The sequence below is a fragment of the Kogia breviceps genome, chromosome 19 (assembly GCF_026419965.1).
Source record: "Kogia breviceps isolate mKogBre1 chromosome 19, mKogBre1 haplotype 1, whole genome shotgun sequence".
Taxonomy (NCBI): domain Eukaryota; kingdom Metazoa; phylum Chordata; class Mammalia; order Artiodactyla; family Physeteridae; genus Kogia; species Kogia breviceps.
Window position 1 is genome coordinate 46,000,220 of NC_081328.1, and position 12,976 is coordinate 46,013,195.

General features: G+C 53.0%; 1 protein-coding gene across 1 annotated transcript in view; it reads left to right on the forward strand.

The window, feature by feature from the left end:
- CCDC57 (coiled-coil domain containing 57) overlaps positions 1–10,784 on the forward strand; it is a 109,089-nt gene extending 98,305 nt beyond the window's left edge. Inside the window, exon 21 of the mRNA XM_067021008.1 lies at positions 10,191–10,784. Within this exon, the coding sequence (XP_066877109.1) occupies positions 10,191–10,393 (203 nt within the window). The 3' untranslated portion in view covers positions 10,394–10,784. The remainder of the gene's footprint in view (positions 1–10,190) is intronic.
- The last annotated feature ends 2,192 nt before the right edge of the window (positions 10,785–12,976 follow it).

The following is a 12,976-nucleotide window of genomic DNA, read 5'->3' on the forward strand; positions in this document are numbered from 1 at the left end:
AAAAGAACTACCGATACATATGACAACAGCAACTCAAACATTTCTTTGATCTCTGGAAGAACCAGACATCAAACCAGTACCTAGTGTACTCTTTTTATGTGAAATTCTAGAAAAGACCCATAGAGTCAGTAACGACAGAAAGCAGATTGGTGGTTGCTTAGGGCCGGGGGTAGGAATGTTTGGGGTGATGGAAATGTTCCACATACATGGATGTATACATTTTCTACAACCCATTGAAATGCACACTTAAAATGGGTACGTTTGAGCTTCCCTGTTGGCGCAGTGGTTGAGAGTCCGCCTGCCGATGCAGGGGACAGGGGTTCGTGCCCCGGTCCGGGAAGATCCCACATGCCGCGGAGCAACTAAGCCCGTGAGCCATGGCCGCTAGGCCTGCGCGTCCGGAGCCTGTGCTCTGCAACGGGAGAGGCCACAACAGTGAGAGGCCCGCATACCGCAAAAAAAAAAAAAAGAAAAAAGAAAAAAAAAAAAGAAATAGCACCTCAACTTTAAAAACCATTAGAATCAGTGTATAGAACAAACGCACTTCTGGTTTCTTGATTCATAAGCGGTCATTTGCTCTCTGGAGAACACTGCAGATTTCACACTCACTTTGTAAAGACAGAGTGGCCTAGATCCTCCTTTGCTGAGGGAAGGCCCCCAGGTGCTGGTGGCAGAAGCAGCAGTGGAAACAGTGGCCACCCTCTGGCCACAGACAACGATGACAAGGCATCCGGCTGCATCCCAGTGAGACTTCATTTACAAAACAGGTGGCAGGCTGATTTAGAGTTTTCTTGCTATTTCCAGTACTTTATCCTATTTGCTAGATGGTTACAGTTCTGTCGAGAAGTGCTCTGTAGAGCAGGCTGATCTGTCCACCCGCCTTGCTGACCTTCCACATTGACACTAATAGTTTGTCTTTGGTGCTTTTTTCCCTAAGTGGATGATCTTGCTGTCTTCAAATAGTGAGTGTTTCTTCCCTTCAGTACTTATAGTCTTATTTAGTTTGCTTTCCTTACAGAGCTGGTTGGGGCCCTGGAATCATATTAACAGGAGTGTCATGATGGACATCTTGTCTCATTCTCTGACTTGAAGAGATTGAGGGTAGTTTTCCACTAAATAAAGTGATTGCTGTGTGTTTTTAAGATATAACCTCTATCAAGTTAAAATTTTTCCTTTTTTTTTTTTTTGGTTGCGTTGGGTCTTAGTTGCAGCAGGCAGGCAGGCTTCTTAGTTGCAGCTTGCCGGCTCCTTAGTTGCAGCTCACTGGCTCCTTAGTTGTGGCATGTGAACTCTTAGTTGCGGCATGCATGTGAAATCTAGTTCCTGGACCAGGGATTGGCCCCCTGCATTGGGAGTGTGGAGTCCTAACCACTACGCCACCACAGAAATCCCTTCCCTTACATTCTTTTTCTTTTTTATAACTTTATTTATTTATTTATTTATTTATTTATTTTTGGCTGAGTTGGGTCTTTGTTGCTGTACGTGGGCTTTCTCTAGTTGCAGCGAGCAGGGGCTACTCTTCCTTGCAGTGTGCAGGGGTTCTCATTGCGGTGGCTTCTCTTGTTGCAGAGCATGGGCTCTATGCGTGTGGGCTTCAGTAGCTGTGGCTTGCAGGCTCTAGAGTGCAGCCTCAGTAGTTGCGGCACGCAGGCTCAGTAGTTGTGGTGCACAGGCTTAGTTGCTCCACGGTATGTGGGATCTTCCCGGACCAGGGATCAAACCCATGTCCCTTGCATTGGCAGGCGGATTCTTAACCACTGAGCCACTAGGGAAGCCCCTACATTCTTGATTTACTAAGAGTTTTCATCATAAGTAAGTGTTAAACCTCCAGCTGTTTTTCTGCATTGATTATGATAATCATATTTTTTTTCTTATTGTGGTGAAATGTAGATTTTCTGATATTGAAACAGCTTTGCATTACTGGGATAAACTAGATAATGATATATTTTTAATACTTATTTGATTTGATTTGCTAATGTTTATATACAGTTTTTATAGCTACATTTATGAGTTAAATGGGCCTATAATTTTTTCTTGGGTTGTCCTTATCTGCTTTGGGAATGTAGATTACTTATAAAATGAGCCTGGTAGCTTTCACTCTTTTTCTACTTTTCTGAATAATTGGAATAAGATAGAAACTGACTATTCCTTGAAATTTTGGTTTTTTTGAAAATTCAGTAGAACCTCCTGTAAAGCCATCTGAGCCACAGGTCTTTGGGGAGGGAATTTTTTGATCATCATTTCAATTTTCTTAATAATTATTGGACATTTCAAATGGTTTTGTAACTTTCCATTTCATCTGGATTTTATTAACTTACTCGTGAATAGGTCTTTATAACATTCACTTTTACCCAGTTATTCCCCTGCCATGTTCATTTTCTCTCCCTTTTTCGGATCAGTCTTGGCAGAGGTTAATCTTATCAATCTCTGCAGATAGCAGTTTGGGTTCTGTTGATACTCTGTGCTGTTTGTTTTCTTGGAGATTCTATGTCACTGAAACTTGCCTTTAACGCTATGACATCCTTTTTCCTGTTCCCAAGTTTGTTCTGTTTCTTACTCTCGCACTTCTCCCATTGGAGGCTAGCTCATCTCCTGGTAGTTTTAACTGTTAGTATTTCCAGATAAGTGTATTTAAAGCTGTTTCAGCTCTGTCCTACAAATTCTGAGATTCCACTCTAAATATTTTTTAATTCACTATTTGATTTCCTGTATAACTCAAGGATTATTCAGTAATACATTAGTCAGTTTCAAAGCAGAAGAAATTTGGGGGGATTTAGATGTTGGTTTCTAATTTTATTGTATTTTATTTGGAATGAATTGAGACTTGTTCTGTGACCTGATATGTGGTCTGATTCTGTGTGTGATCTGTGTTCGGCAAAAAAAAAAAAAAAAGTGTGTTATCTGCCTATTAGTTTAGATGTCTCTGTGTCTAATAACTCAAGGTAATTAATTCCATTGACTAAGTCTTTGCCATCTCTGTGTGGGTTTGTGATCAACAGGGGTGATTAAAACCTTCACCTACCTGTTTTGGATTATCTGTTTTGCTCTGCAGCTCTGTCAGATGTCATTTGATATGTTTTGAAGTCGTCCCTGCACCAGAACACAGAGTTCTTCTTTGCCCCTTATGACACTTTGTGCCTAATTCTATTTTTTGTTTTGTTTTGTTTTCAATTTTTATGTTTGTTTTTTTTTTTGGCCTCACCACATGGCTTGGGACATCTTAGTTCCTCAACCCGGGATCAATCAAACCCAGGCCCCCAGCAGTGGAAGCACAGAGTCCTAAACACTGGACACTGGACTGCCAGGGAATTCCCTGTCTTTTGTTTTAAATGGGTCTTTTATACAACATCTTGTTGGATCTTGTTTTTTTTAAAAAATATAAATTTATTTATTTTTGGCTGCGTTGGGTCTTCGTTGCTGCACGCAGGCTTTCTCTAGTTGCGGTGAGCGGGGGGCTACTCTTCGTTGCGGTGTGTGGACTTCTTATTGCGGTGGCTTCTCTTGTTGCGGAGCACGGTCTCTAGGTGCGCAGGCTTCAGTAGTTGTGGCACATGGGCTCAGTAGTTATGGCTCGCAGGCTTTAGAAGGCAGGCTCAGTAGTTGTGGCACACGGGTTTGGTTGCTCCACGGCATGTGGGATCGTCCCGGAGCAGGGATCAAGCCTGTGTCCCCTGCATTGGCAAGCAGATTCTTAAGCACTGTGCCACCGGGGAAGTCCTGTTTGTTTTTTTTAATCCAATTTGAGAATTTTTTTCTTCGTTGCTGAGCTTAACTCATTTATGTTTATTTAGTTCTTATCCTTGGGCTTAATTCTACATATTATTTACTTCCCATTTATTTACTTTCTGTTTCTTTTTTCTACATTCCTGCCTTTCATTGGAGAAATCAAGTTTTCTTCTGCTGCACTGTAAGTTACATATTCTACTTTTACCCTGGGATAATTTCACTCACTCACACCCATGTTCACACAGCCCCACTGATTTCTCACACTTGTTACCACTTTCCTGTTCCCCCACCATAGGCACGTTCTTTACACACTCCCCTCCTCCCCATGACCAGCTGCCCCACCCCATCACAGCCACAGTGTCTGGAATTCTCATTTGGGGTCATTGTGGGTCTGTATGGGTTTGATTTCTCTATTTCTAACGTCTCTGGCAGCGTCTTCTGGATTTTTCTCCTTCTGTAAGCACTCCTCCCAAGAGTATTATCAATGTGGACCCTTATATTGAACCAGAATTTTTATCCCACTTGTTTGAGAGCCCCTCCTGCCTGTATCCCTGTAGGGATTTAAAGTTTGTGTTTGACAGAATTCAGTACAAAATTGTAGAAGTTTTTGTGTAAGTTTGGACTCATCCAAATTCTGTCCTCCATCAACATCCTGTAAGAATGCTGTTCCGTCCTCAAGTAAGCATAATAACAATGTAACTAATCCTGCGAAATGAGGGATTTGTTTCTTAACTTGGGAAAGACAGTAAAAGATTTCCTGGGCTTTGCATGTGTGGCTCTCGTGGCCAGGTTTCTTGTGATTCGAAGGTTCGACCGTGAGTGATTTTGGCATCATTACACATGCTACTCCGTTTATATTTTAGTGTAAAATAGAGAGCCAGTTACAATCCTGAACTACAGATGGCACACACAAGTGAGCAGGAAATCTTGTAGCATAAAATTCTGTTGTTTAGCTCTCCACAGACCCTGCTACAAACATGTGGGTTTCGGGGTTCACTCTACGACCAGGGCTGAGCCTCCCTGGTCCACGTGGGGACTGAGGGAACTCTTCAGATGCACAGAAAAGCCCAGCCATCTACAGAAGGGGCTCCCAATTCATGGGGTGGGACGTGGGTCAGGCGTTCAGAGCTGCACGGGCGCCCTCCTCTTGGCAGTGCCCAAGGGAGGCCTGACAGAGGGGCAAGAGCTGCATTCTTGCTTCCAGCCCAGCGGCTGCAGGTTGACGGTCCTGGACTTTTGCTCTTGGCCCAGCTGCACCACCTCTGTGTCAGGACAGGGGTCCCGCAGCCCCCGTGTAGGGACGAGCGTGAGGCCGGTGTGTGCCCAGGAAGCTTCGCCTGGAGCCAGGCCTGGCACCGTGGCGGCACTCGGCAAATGCCACACTTCTGCTCACACGGTCAGTCGTTCCGGCGGCCCAGACCCCTGGAGAGGCCTCCTGGCCTCCTTGCCAGCCTCAGGCCTCCCACTTGGGCTGAAATCAGACAGGGAGCAGCGGAGAAGCTGTGGGGAGCTACTGGGCACGCAGTAGGTCTGCGCAGAGCTCACTCCCGCTGGCTGCCTGCCCTGCAGGGCATGTCTGTTGCTGGCCTCTCGTCCCGAAGGGGGTGGGTTGTGGTGTTTGTGGGAGTGGGGACCCAAAGCAGCCCACTGGGTCCTCAGGTTCATCGCCTGGGACCTGGTCCAGACTCAGTGGGGCCTGGAACAAGACAAGCAACCAGGGTGCTTGTGGCCAATTGGCGGCCCTCCCGAGGGGGCACGTTTCTGTGGAAGAGGAGAGCGTTGCCTCACTCACAGCTGTCCCCCCGCCAAGAAGGAGCAGAGGGCAGCCCTTCGAGGCGTGTGGCCTGCTGGTCTGCACCCTGGCTGGGTGCAGAGGTGGGCAGCCCCTCCACATGAGGATCTTCAGCGATGCTTGGGTGCCCGGCCTGGCCCACCTGGGGGCAGAGCCCCCACGGGTCCCTTTGAAAGTGTACCTTTCATGAATGTCATCTTGTTTATCAGGTTTTCAGGCTTTGATCCCTGTGGAAAGAGGCAGATCAGAATCTACCCTGCCCCATGTGCTCATCTGTGCCCTCCCTGCTGTCCCCACACATGCCTTACAGAGGACACAGGCTCTCTGGGTGCAGCCTGGGCACTCGGCTCCCCCACCCCCTGCCAGGCAGCCCTACCAGCCCTCTTCCCTCCAAAGAGGGGACCCAGCCAGGCTTGGTGGCCCAGCCTCTGCTTTCTGCCACCTGACCCCAGCCCCCACTGTCCTGACCTCTGTCCTGGCGCCATTTCCTCCTTCCCCACGCCTGCACCCATGCGCCTGCCGCCTGCCCACCTGACCTGGCCTCTGCCAGCCCCTCTCGTCTGGGGAGCTGGGGCTCAGACAGGCCCTGAAAAGGCGTAGAGTCACCATGGAGGCGGTACCGGCTCTCCTCACATCCTCTGCCACAGAGTATTTCTGCTAAGTCCCATGCCCAAGTCCTGGAACCCTGCGGCCCGGCAGCCCTTCCCAAAGCCCAAGATGGAATCCACACTGGGCCACACTGAGGGGCGCTAGCAGACAGTCCTGGATGAGCCCAGAGCCAGGGAGGAGGTACCCCCCAAAATGACAGTACGAGGAGCCGTTAGGGGTTAGTGTCAGGCGTTAACTTCAGGAAGGGAGAGGGAGGAGTGGTGATGCTCGTCTGTTAACCAGGTTGGTCTGGGCAGCGTCCCCAGCCCAAGGCTGGGAGTGGCTACAGGGCCCTGAAGGATCTGGCGTTTCCTGCCTGCCCGTCCTCCACCCTGCTGAGTAGAGTCGGGCCTGGGAGTGTCCTCCCGGAGCCTCTGCACTAGGGGCCAGCAGCAGCTCCCGGCAGGGCAGGGCTGCTCGGGGTCCAGGTCACGCCCACCATCCACACCTGTCATACACAGAAGGCTTGGGGCTCTGTCCCAACAGTGGTGGGAAGCCTTGGAAGGATTTGGGGGTGGGGAGTGTAACAGAATCTAACTTTTTTTTTTTTTTTTGCGGTACGCGGGCCTCTCACTGCTGTGGCCTCTCTTGTTGCGGAGCACAGGCTCCGGACACGCAGGCTCAGCGGCCGTGGCTCACGGGCCCAGCCGCTCCGCGGCATGTGGGATCTTCCCGGACCGGGTTACGAACCCGTGTCCCCTGTATTGGCAGGCGGACTCTCAACAACTGCGCCACCAGGGAGGCCCCAGAATCTAAGTTTTAACCACTGATCCACAAGGAGGCCCAGGGTGAGGGTGAGGAGACCTGGGGGTGTGATTCCCCCAGTTTGAGAAATGTTGAACTTGGGGGCTTACGGGGCTCCCAGGGAAGCAAGAGAGAAGTCTCGACAGAAACGAGGGGCCGTTGGCATGCAGAGGTGGTCACCCAGAGACGAGAGGGAAGGACTGGCTAGAGCAGCTGAGGCTGAAGTGAGCCTGAGAAGGCCTTGTCCCCTGTGGCCAAGGCCACAACTGGTACCTGCGTCTAGAGCAGCCACCCAGCTCCAGGGAAGGCTCTGGAGAGCCAGGGCAGACATGGCTCCATATCCCCTTTCTCAGGAGTGCAGCTGAGTCCCCAGCCCTTCCAGCTGCCCTTAGAGGCCTGGCAGGCGTGCTCAGGGTCACCCTGAAAGCCAGGCAGCCTAGAAGCCACCTCCGAAGGGAGTTGCATAGCTCCAAGCCTCCAGAGAGCTGCGATCAGAGCCCTAGGAGGCCCTGAGGCAGGAGACCAGCCCACTTCCCCGGGGGCGCTGGTCCAGGAGAACTTCTAGGCTCAAGGTCATTACAGGTGCCAGGAAGGTTGCGGGGAAGGCCATCCACCAAAAGTGCAGGCCCACACCCCCCTCGGCACTGTCAGCCCCTGCAGGGCCCCCCGTCCTGCTCCCGGATTCATACTGGGAGGTCTTCGGCATCTCGCTGAAACTTCCTGATACCTGGAGCTGGACCAGCAGGCCATGAGAGGCAAGTGCTGTGCCCCCAAATTTCCCTGAAGCCTGATCAGAACCAGCGCAGAAAGACAGCAGAACAGGTCAGACAAGGGAGAGAAGGCAGAGAGCACGGTGGGAGCCTCGCTTCCACACACCAGCTCCTGGTCTGAGTGAGGACGCAGATTAATCAAGCAGAGACCACGGCTTGGGCACAGGGAGTGTCCTGAGGAGAACAGGCCTGACATGTCCTGCTTCATGCCTGAGCCAGGACTGCCCTGCCCTGGAAGCCTGTCCTGGAGGAGCCAGTCACCCCCTCAGGGCGACACTGCAAGGAGAGGGACAAAAACCAGAGCCTGCAAGGCCAGCTGTGCCATCCTCCCAGCCTTTTCTCACCCTCGGCTCAGAGGCCCTGCCCCCAGGCAGATACATGGGTCTGCCTGGCCTGTGCTCCCAGCATACAGTGGAACCACCTGCCTGGCATCCGGCTGAACTGGCAAACAGCTCCTGACAGCCGGTCACAGGGAGCTTGGCCTCCCAAGCAAAGGTCTTGGGGCCTGGGCTGGCCCTTCTCCCTACACCTCGCTTTGTCCAGGAGCCTCCAGGTGGAGACTCTGGGATGGACTCAGGTCATGCCCACAGAACCCCTGAAGGGGCTACTCCCTCGAGTTATAGGGAAGGAACCCCAGCATCACAGTGGTCAGGGTCCTGACCCCGCCCTTCCCCAGTGGCAGCTGCATTCCAGAAGGAAACCAAGTGAGCAGCATGGAGTTGACCTGAGATCCCTTTATAAGTACTTGTAAAGCCTTCTGGGGTGGGAGTGTCTCTGTGTAGAGAGGAGGAATTCGTCTGGGGTTTAAGAACCAAAGACACAGGCGCTTTCCCAGAGAGGGAGAAGCAGCCATGGCCAGAGGAAGCAGAAGGGAGCCTGGGGATGACTAGGGACGCACATCCTCACCCCACTCCAGGACCCGGCGCACGGAGGCACTGGGCAGGAGGAGGGCGGAACCTGGCCCAGCTTTGGGGCTGAGGGCTCTGGGGAGGCCACTGGGTGTGACCCCTGGGGGCTCGGGGAAAGGAGGAATGGCTCCAGATGTCTCCAGAGGCCAGAGGAGCAGAAAGCGCTGGAGAGGGGGCCAGGGCCTGGGTGCTCCTGGCAGACCCCAAGCTCGTGGTGCTGGAGTCGCTGCAAGAAGCCCAGCACGCAGCCCTATGTGTGTGTGCTTTCAAAGCCCAGGCCTTTCCCATCTCCCAGCTCCACACCAGCGCTGTTCTTTTCCTCCAGAGGCTGTGCAGCTGGCCTGTCCTCGGCCTCAAGTCTTGCCCGGGTTGGTTCCTGTCGTCCACCCGTACAGCATGCGGCCATGCACTGGGCAGGCCTTCCAGACCTCTCCCACAGCGTCCCACCACCAGACCCAGGGGGGTGGGCTCGGTGACACTGGGTAGACAGTGTGCATCACTGCAGTGTGTGTCACGTGTGTGAGATTTCAATGCCAGTTGGCCAGGCCCCACCTACCATGTCTTTACACCCTGGGGCAGCATTCTCTTTTATTTATTTTTTGGCCACACCACGTGGTATGTGGGATCTTAGTTCCCAACCAGGGATAGCACCTATGCCCCTGCAGTGGAAGCGTGGAGTCTTAACCACTGGACCACCAGGGAAGTCCCAGCATTCTTAGTGCAGACCCTCCTGGAGCTCCAGCCCCCGGCCCTGCCTGCTGGGCCAGTACAGGAAGGAGAGCCACCCCTGACCTTGCATCTCACAGTTGCTTTTTATTTATTTTTATTTTTTATTTTTTATACAGTTTTTAAAGGGTTACACTCCATTTACAGTTATTATAAAATATTGTCCCTATTCCCCATGCTTGTACATCTTCTTGGTACTTTTAAAAAAGAAATACATTCTTAGTTCTAAAAACTAGGAAAATAGAGAAGAGCTCAAAGAACTTTTAAAAAAATCACCTATGGTGCCCTAATGCAGAGACACTTGTTGCTAATATTTTGGAAGGGCTGTCCTAGAGCATTGGCCCATACCTGTGACATGTGGTGCAGCTCCCGGCTCCTTGGTCTGTGCCTGGCCACGCGTGTTGGGGTTGCTGCACGGTTGGAGATGCCCGGCAAGCATGGCCAGAGGGCAGGGGGTGGTTGACAGCCTGGGAAATGCCTGGGAAGTGTGAGTCAACCATTAACCTTGGTACCTCCGTGGGACCTATTGCGAAATGAGCGCAACAGGAGATGTCGTTTTCAGGGCCAAATGTCCTGAGTGCCCAGTGGAGGAGCAGGCCCAGGCCCTGCAGAGCATATGGAGAGCACGTGCCCACACAGACCTTCTGTGCGGGGACACCAGGGCCAAGACCCCCAGGAACAGCTGTTGCCCCGGCAGGACACTGGCCTGCATGGGCTCCAGCAAAGAACCAGGGCAGGCATGGGGTCTCTGGTTCCTGCTGGCGAGCAGCTCGGCCACTCACACTCAGTGAACCCAGCTCTCTGTACACACCGCCTCCTGCCCCTTCCTGCCCCATGATGACGCACCCTCCTTTCTCTTTTCTCTTCACCTGTTAGAGCACCCAGCACCTCCAGCAGCCTACAGCCTCCAACACCCCGAGGGGAGCCCTGTGGCGCCATGGGCAGCCTTTGCCGTTGAAGGGATGAAGATGGAAGCCCAAGCAAGGGGCAAGCCTGCCAGACCCCCCAGGGCTCATCCTGCAAAACCTAAAGGCTGCCAGCGGCCCCCCAAGATTCGTAACTACAACTCCAAGGACTGACCTCCTTGAACCGCCCCTCCCCCTTCCTCCTCCCCCTCCCTCCCCTCCTTCTTCTCATTCCCTACTCCCTCCCCTCCCCCCTCCCCTCCCCCTCTCCCTTCTTCTCATCCCCTCCTTCCTCCTCCTCCCCCTTCCCCCTTCCCCTTTTCCCCCTCCTCCTCCCTTACAATCCATCTAGGTCTCTTCCCCCTCCTCCTCCTTGGTGGCTTTATCTCCATATCAGGTGTATGTGTGTGGGGGCTGGGTTGTGCGCACGCGCATGGGTGGGAACAGTGAACTGAAGAGCAGCCTCCCTAGTGCTGCTAAGGCATCTCATGGACCGACTGCAGAGGCCCAAATTGTTCTTTTAACTTGGGAAGGACAGTAAAAGATTTCCTGGGCTTTGCATGTATGGTTTTCGTGGCCAGGTTTCTTGTGATTTGAAGGTTCGACTGTGAGTGCTTTGGCATCATTACACACGCTACTCCGTTTTTTTTTGTTTTTTTTTGTTTTTGCGATACGCAGGCCTCACTGTTGTGGCCTCTCCCATTGCGGAACACAGGCTCCGGACGCACAGGCTCAGCGGCCATGGCCCACGGGCCCAGGGGCCCAGCCGCTCCACGGCATGTGGGATCTTCCTGGACCAGGACACAAACCCACGTCCCCTGCCTCAGCAGGCGGACTCTCAACCACTGCGCCACCAGGGAAGTCCGCTACTCCGTTTATATTTTAGTGTAAAATAGAGAGCCAGTTACAATCCTGAACTACAGATGGCACACACAAGTGAGCAGGAAATCTCGTAGCGTAAAATTCTGTTGTTTAGCTCTCCACAGACCCTGCTACAAACATGTGGGTTTCAGGGTTCACTCTAGGACCAGGGCTGAGCCTCCCTGGTCCACGTGGGGACTGAGGGAACTCTTCAGATGCGCAGAAAAGCCCAGCCATCTACAGAAGGGGCTCCCAATTCATGGGGTGGGACGTGGGTCAGGCGTTCAGAGCTGCACGGGCGCCCTCCTCTTGGCAGTGCCCAAGGGAGGCCTGACAGAGGGGCAAGAGCTGCATTCTTGCTTCCAGCCCAGCGGCTGCAGGTTGACGGTCCTGGACTTTTGCTCTTGGCCCAGCTGCACCACCTCTGTGTCAGGACAGGGGTCCCGCAGCCCCCGTGTAGGGACGGGCGTGAGGCCGGTGTGTGCCCAGGAAGCTTCGCCTGGAGCCAGGCCTGGCACCGTGGCGGCACTCGGCAAATGCCACACTTCTGCTCACACGGTCAGTCGTTCCGGCGGCCCAGACCCCTGGAGAGGCCTCCTGGCCTCCTTGCCAGCCTCAGGCCTCCCACTTGGGCTGAAATCAGACAGGGAGCAGCGGAGAAGCTGTGGGGAGCTACTGGGCACGCAGTAGGTCTGCACAGAGCTCACTCCCGCTGGCTGCCTGCCCTGCAGGGCATGTCTGTTGCTGGCCTCTCGTCCCGAAGGGGGTGGGTTGTGGTGTTTGTGGGAGTGGGGACCCAAAGCAGCCCACTGGGTCCTCAGGTTCATCGCCTGGGACCTGGTCCAGACTCAGTGGGGCCTGGAACAAGACAAGCAGCCAGGGTGCTTGTGGCCAATTGGCGGCCCTCCCGAGGGGGCACGTTTCTGTGGAAGAGGAGAGCGTTGCCTCACTCACAGCTGTCCCCCCGCCAAGAAGGAGCAGAGGGCAGCCCTTCGAGGCGTGTGGCCTGCTGGTCTGCACCCTGGCTGGGTGCAGAGGTGGGCAGCCCCTCCACATGAGGATCTTCAGCGATGCTTGGGTGCCCGGCCTGGCCCACCTGGGGGCAGAGCCCCCACGGGTCCCTTTGAAAGTGTACCTTTCATGAATGTCATCTTGTTTATCAGGTTTTCAGGCTTTGATCTCTGTGGAATGAAGGAAGATCAAAATTTACACAGGCATATTGATGTCCTAACCACAGATGCACTGCTCATCCTGGGCGCAGTGCTTGGGGAGCTGCGGAGGCAATGGCAGGTCACTTCTGATGTGTCAGGAAGGAGCACGCTGGGAACAGCTTTGCTGCCGGGTGGTAGAGGTCTCTATGCTCTGCTGTGTCTGGCATGTGGCCCTTTAAGTGAGGTGTTGCCATATGACTTCCTTTAGATGAAAAAGTGAGGAGAGATGCCCTGTCGCTTTCCCTAGAAGCACTTCAAAGCCCATGAGTCTCCAAACCTCTGTGGTACAAACCGGAGACTCAGTCCCAGCCACCCAGCCTGTAATCGTCCCATCACCTGGGCTCCTGGCAGGCTGCAGTAAGCAAAGCCCCACTGACCAGCAGGAAGTGAGACTAGGATAGCTTAAGATACCAAGAGTTGGGGACTTCCCTGGTGGTCTAGTGGGTAAGACTCCATGCTCCCAGTGCAGGGGCCCTGGGTTCGACCCCTGGTGGGGGGACTAGATCCTGCATGCCGATTCCACATGCCACAACAAAGATCCCAAGGGCCACAACTGACACCCTACACAGCCTAAATAAATATTTTAAAATAAATAAGACATGGTCTTTAAAAAAAAAAAAAAAGACACCAAGATTTGAGGGTGTTTGTGCAGCACGGACCAGCCACTCCTGGTCCAGGTTACCAG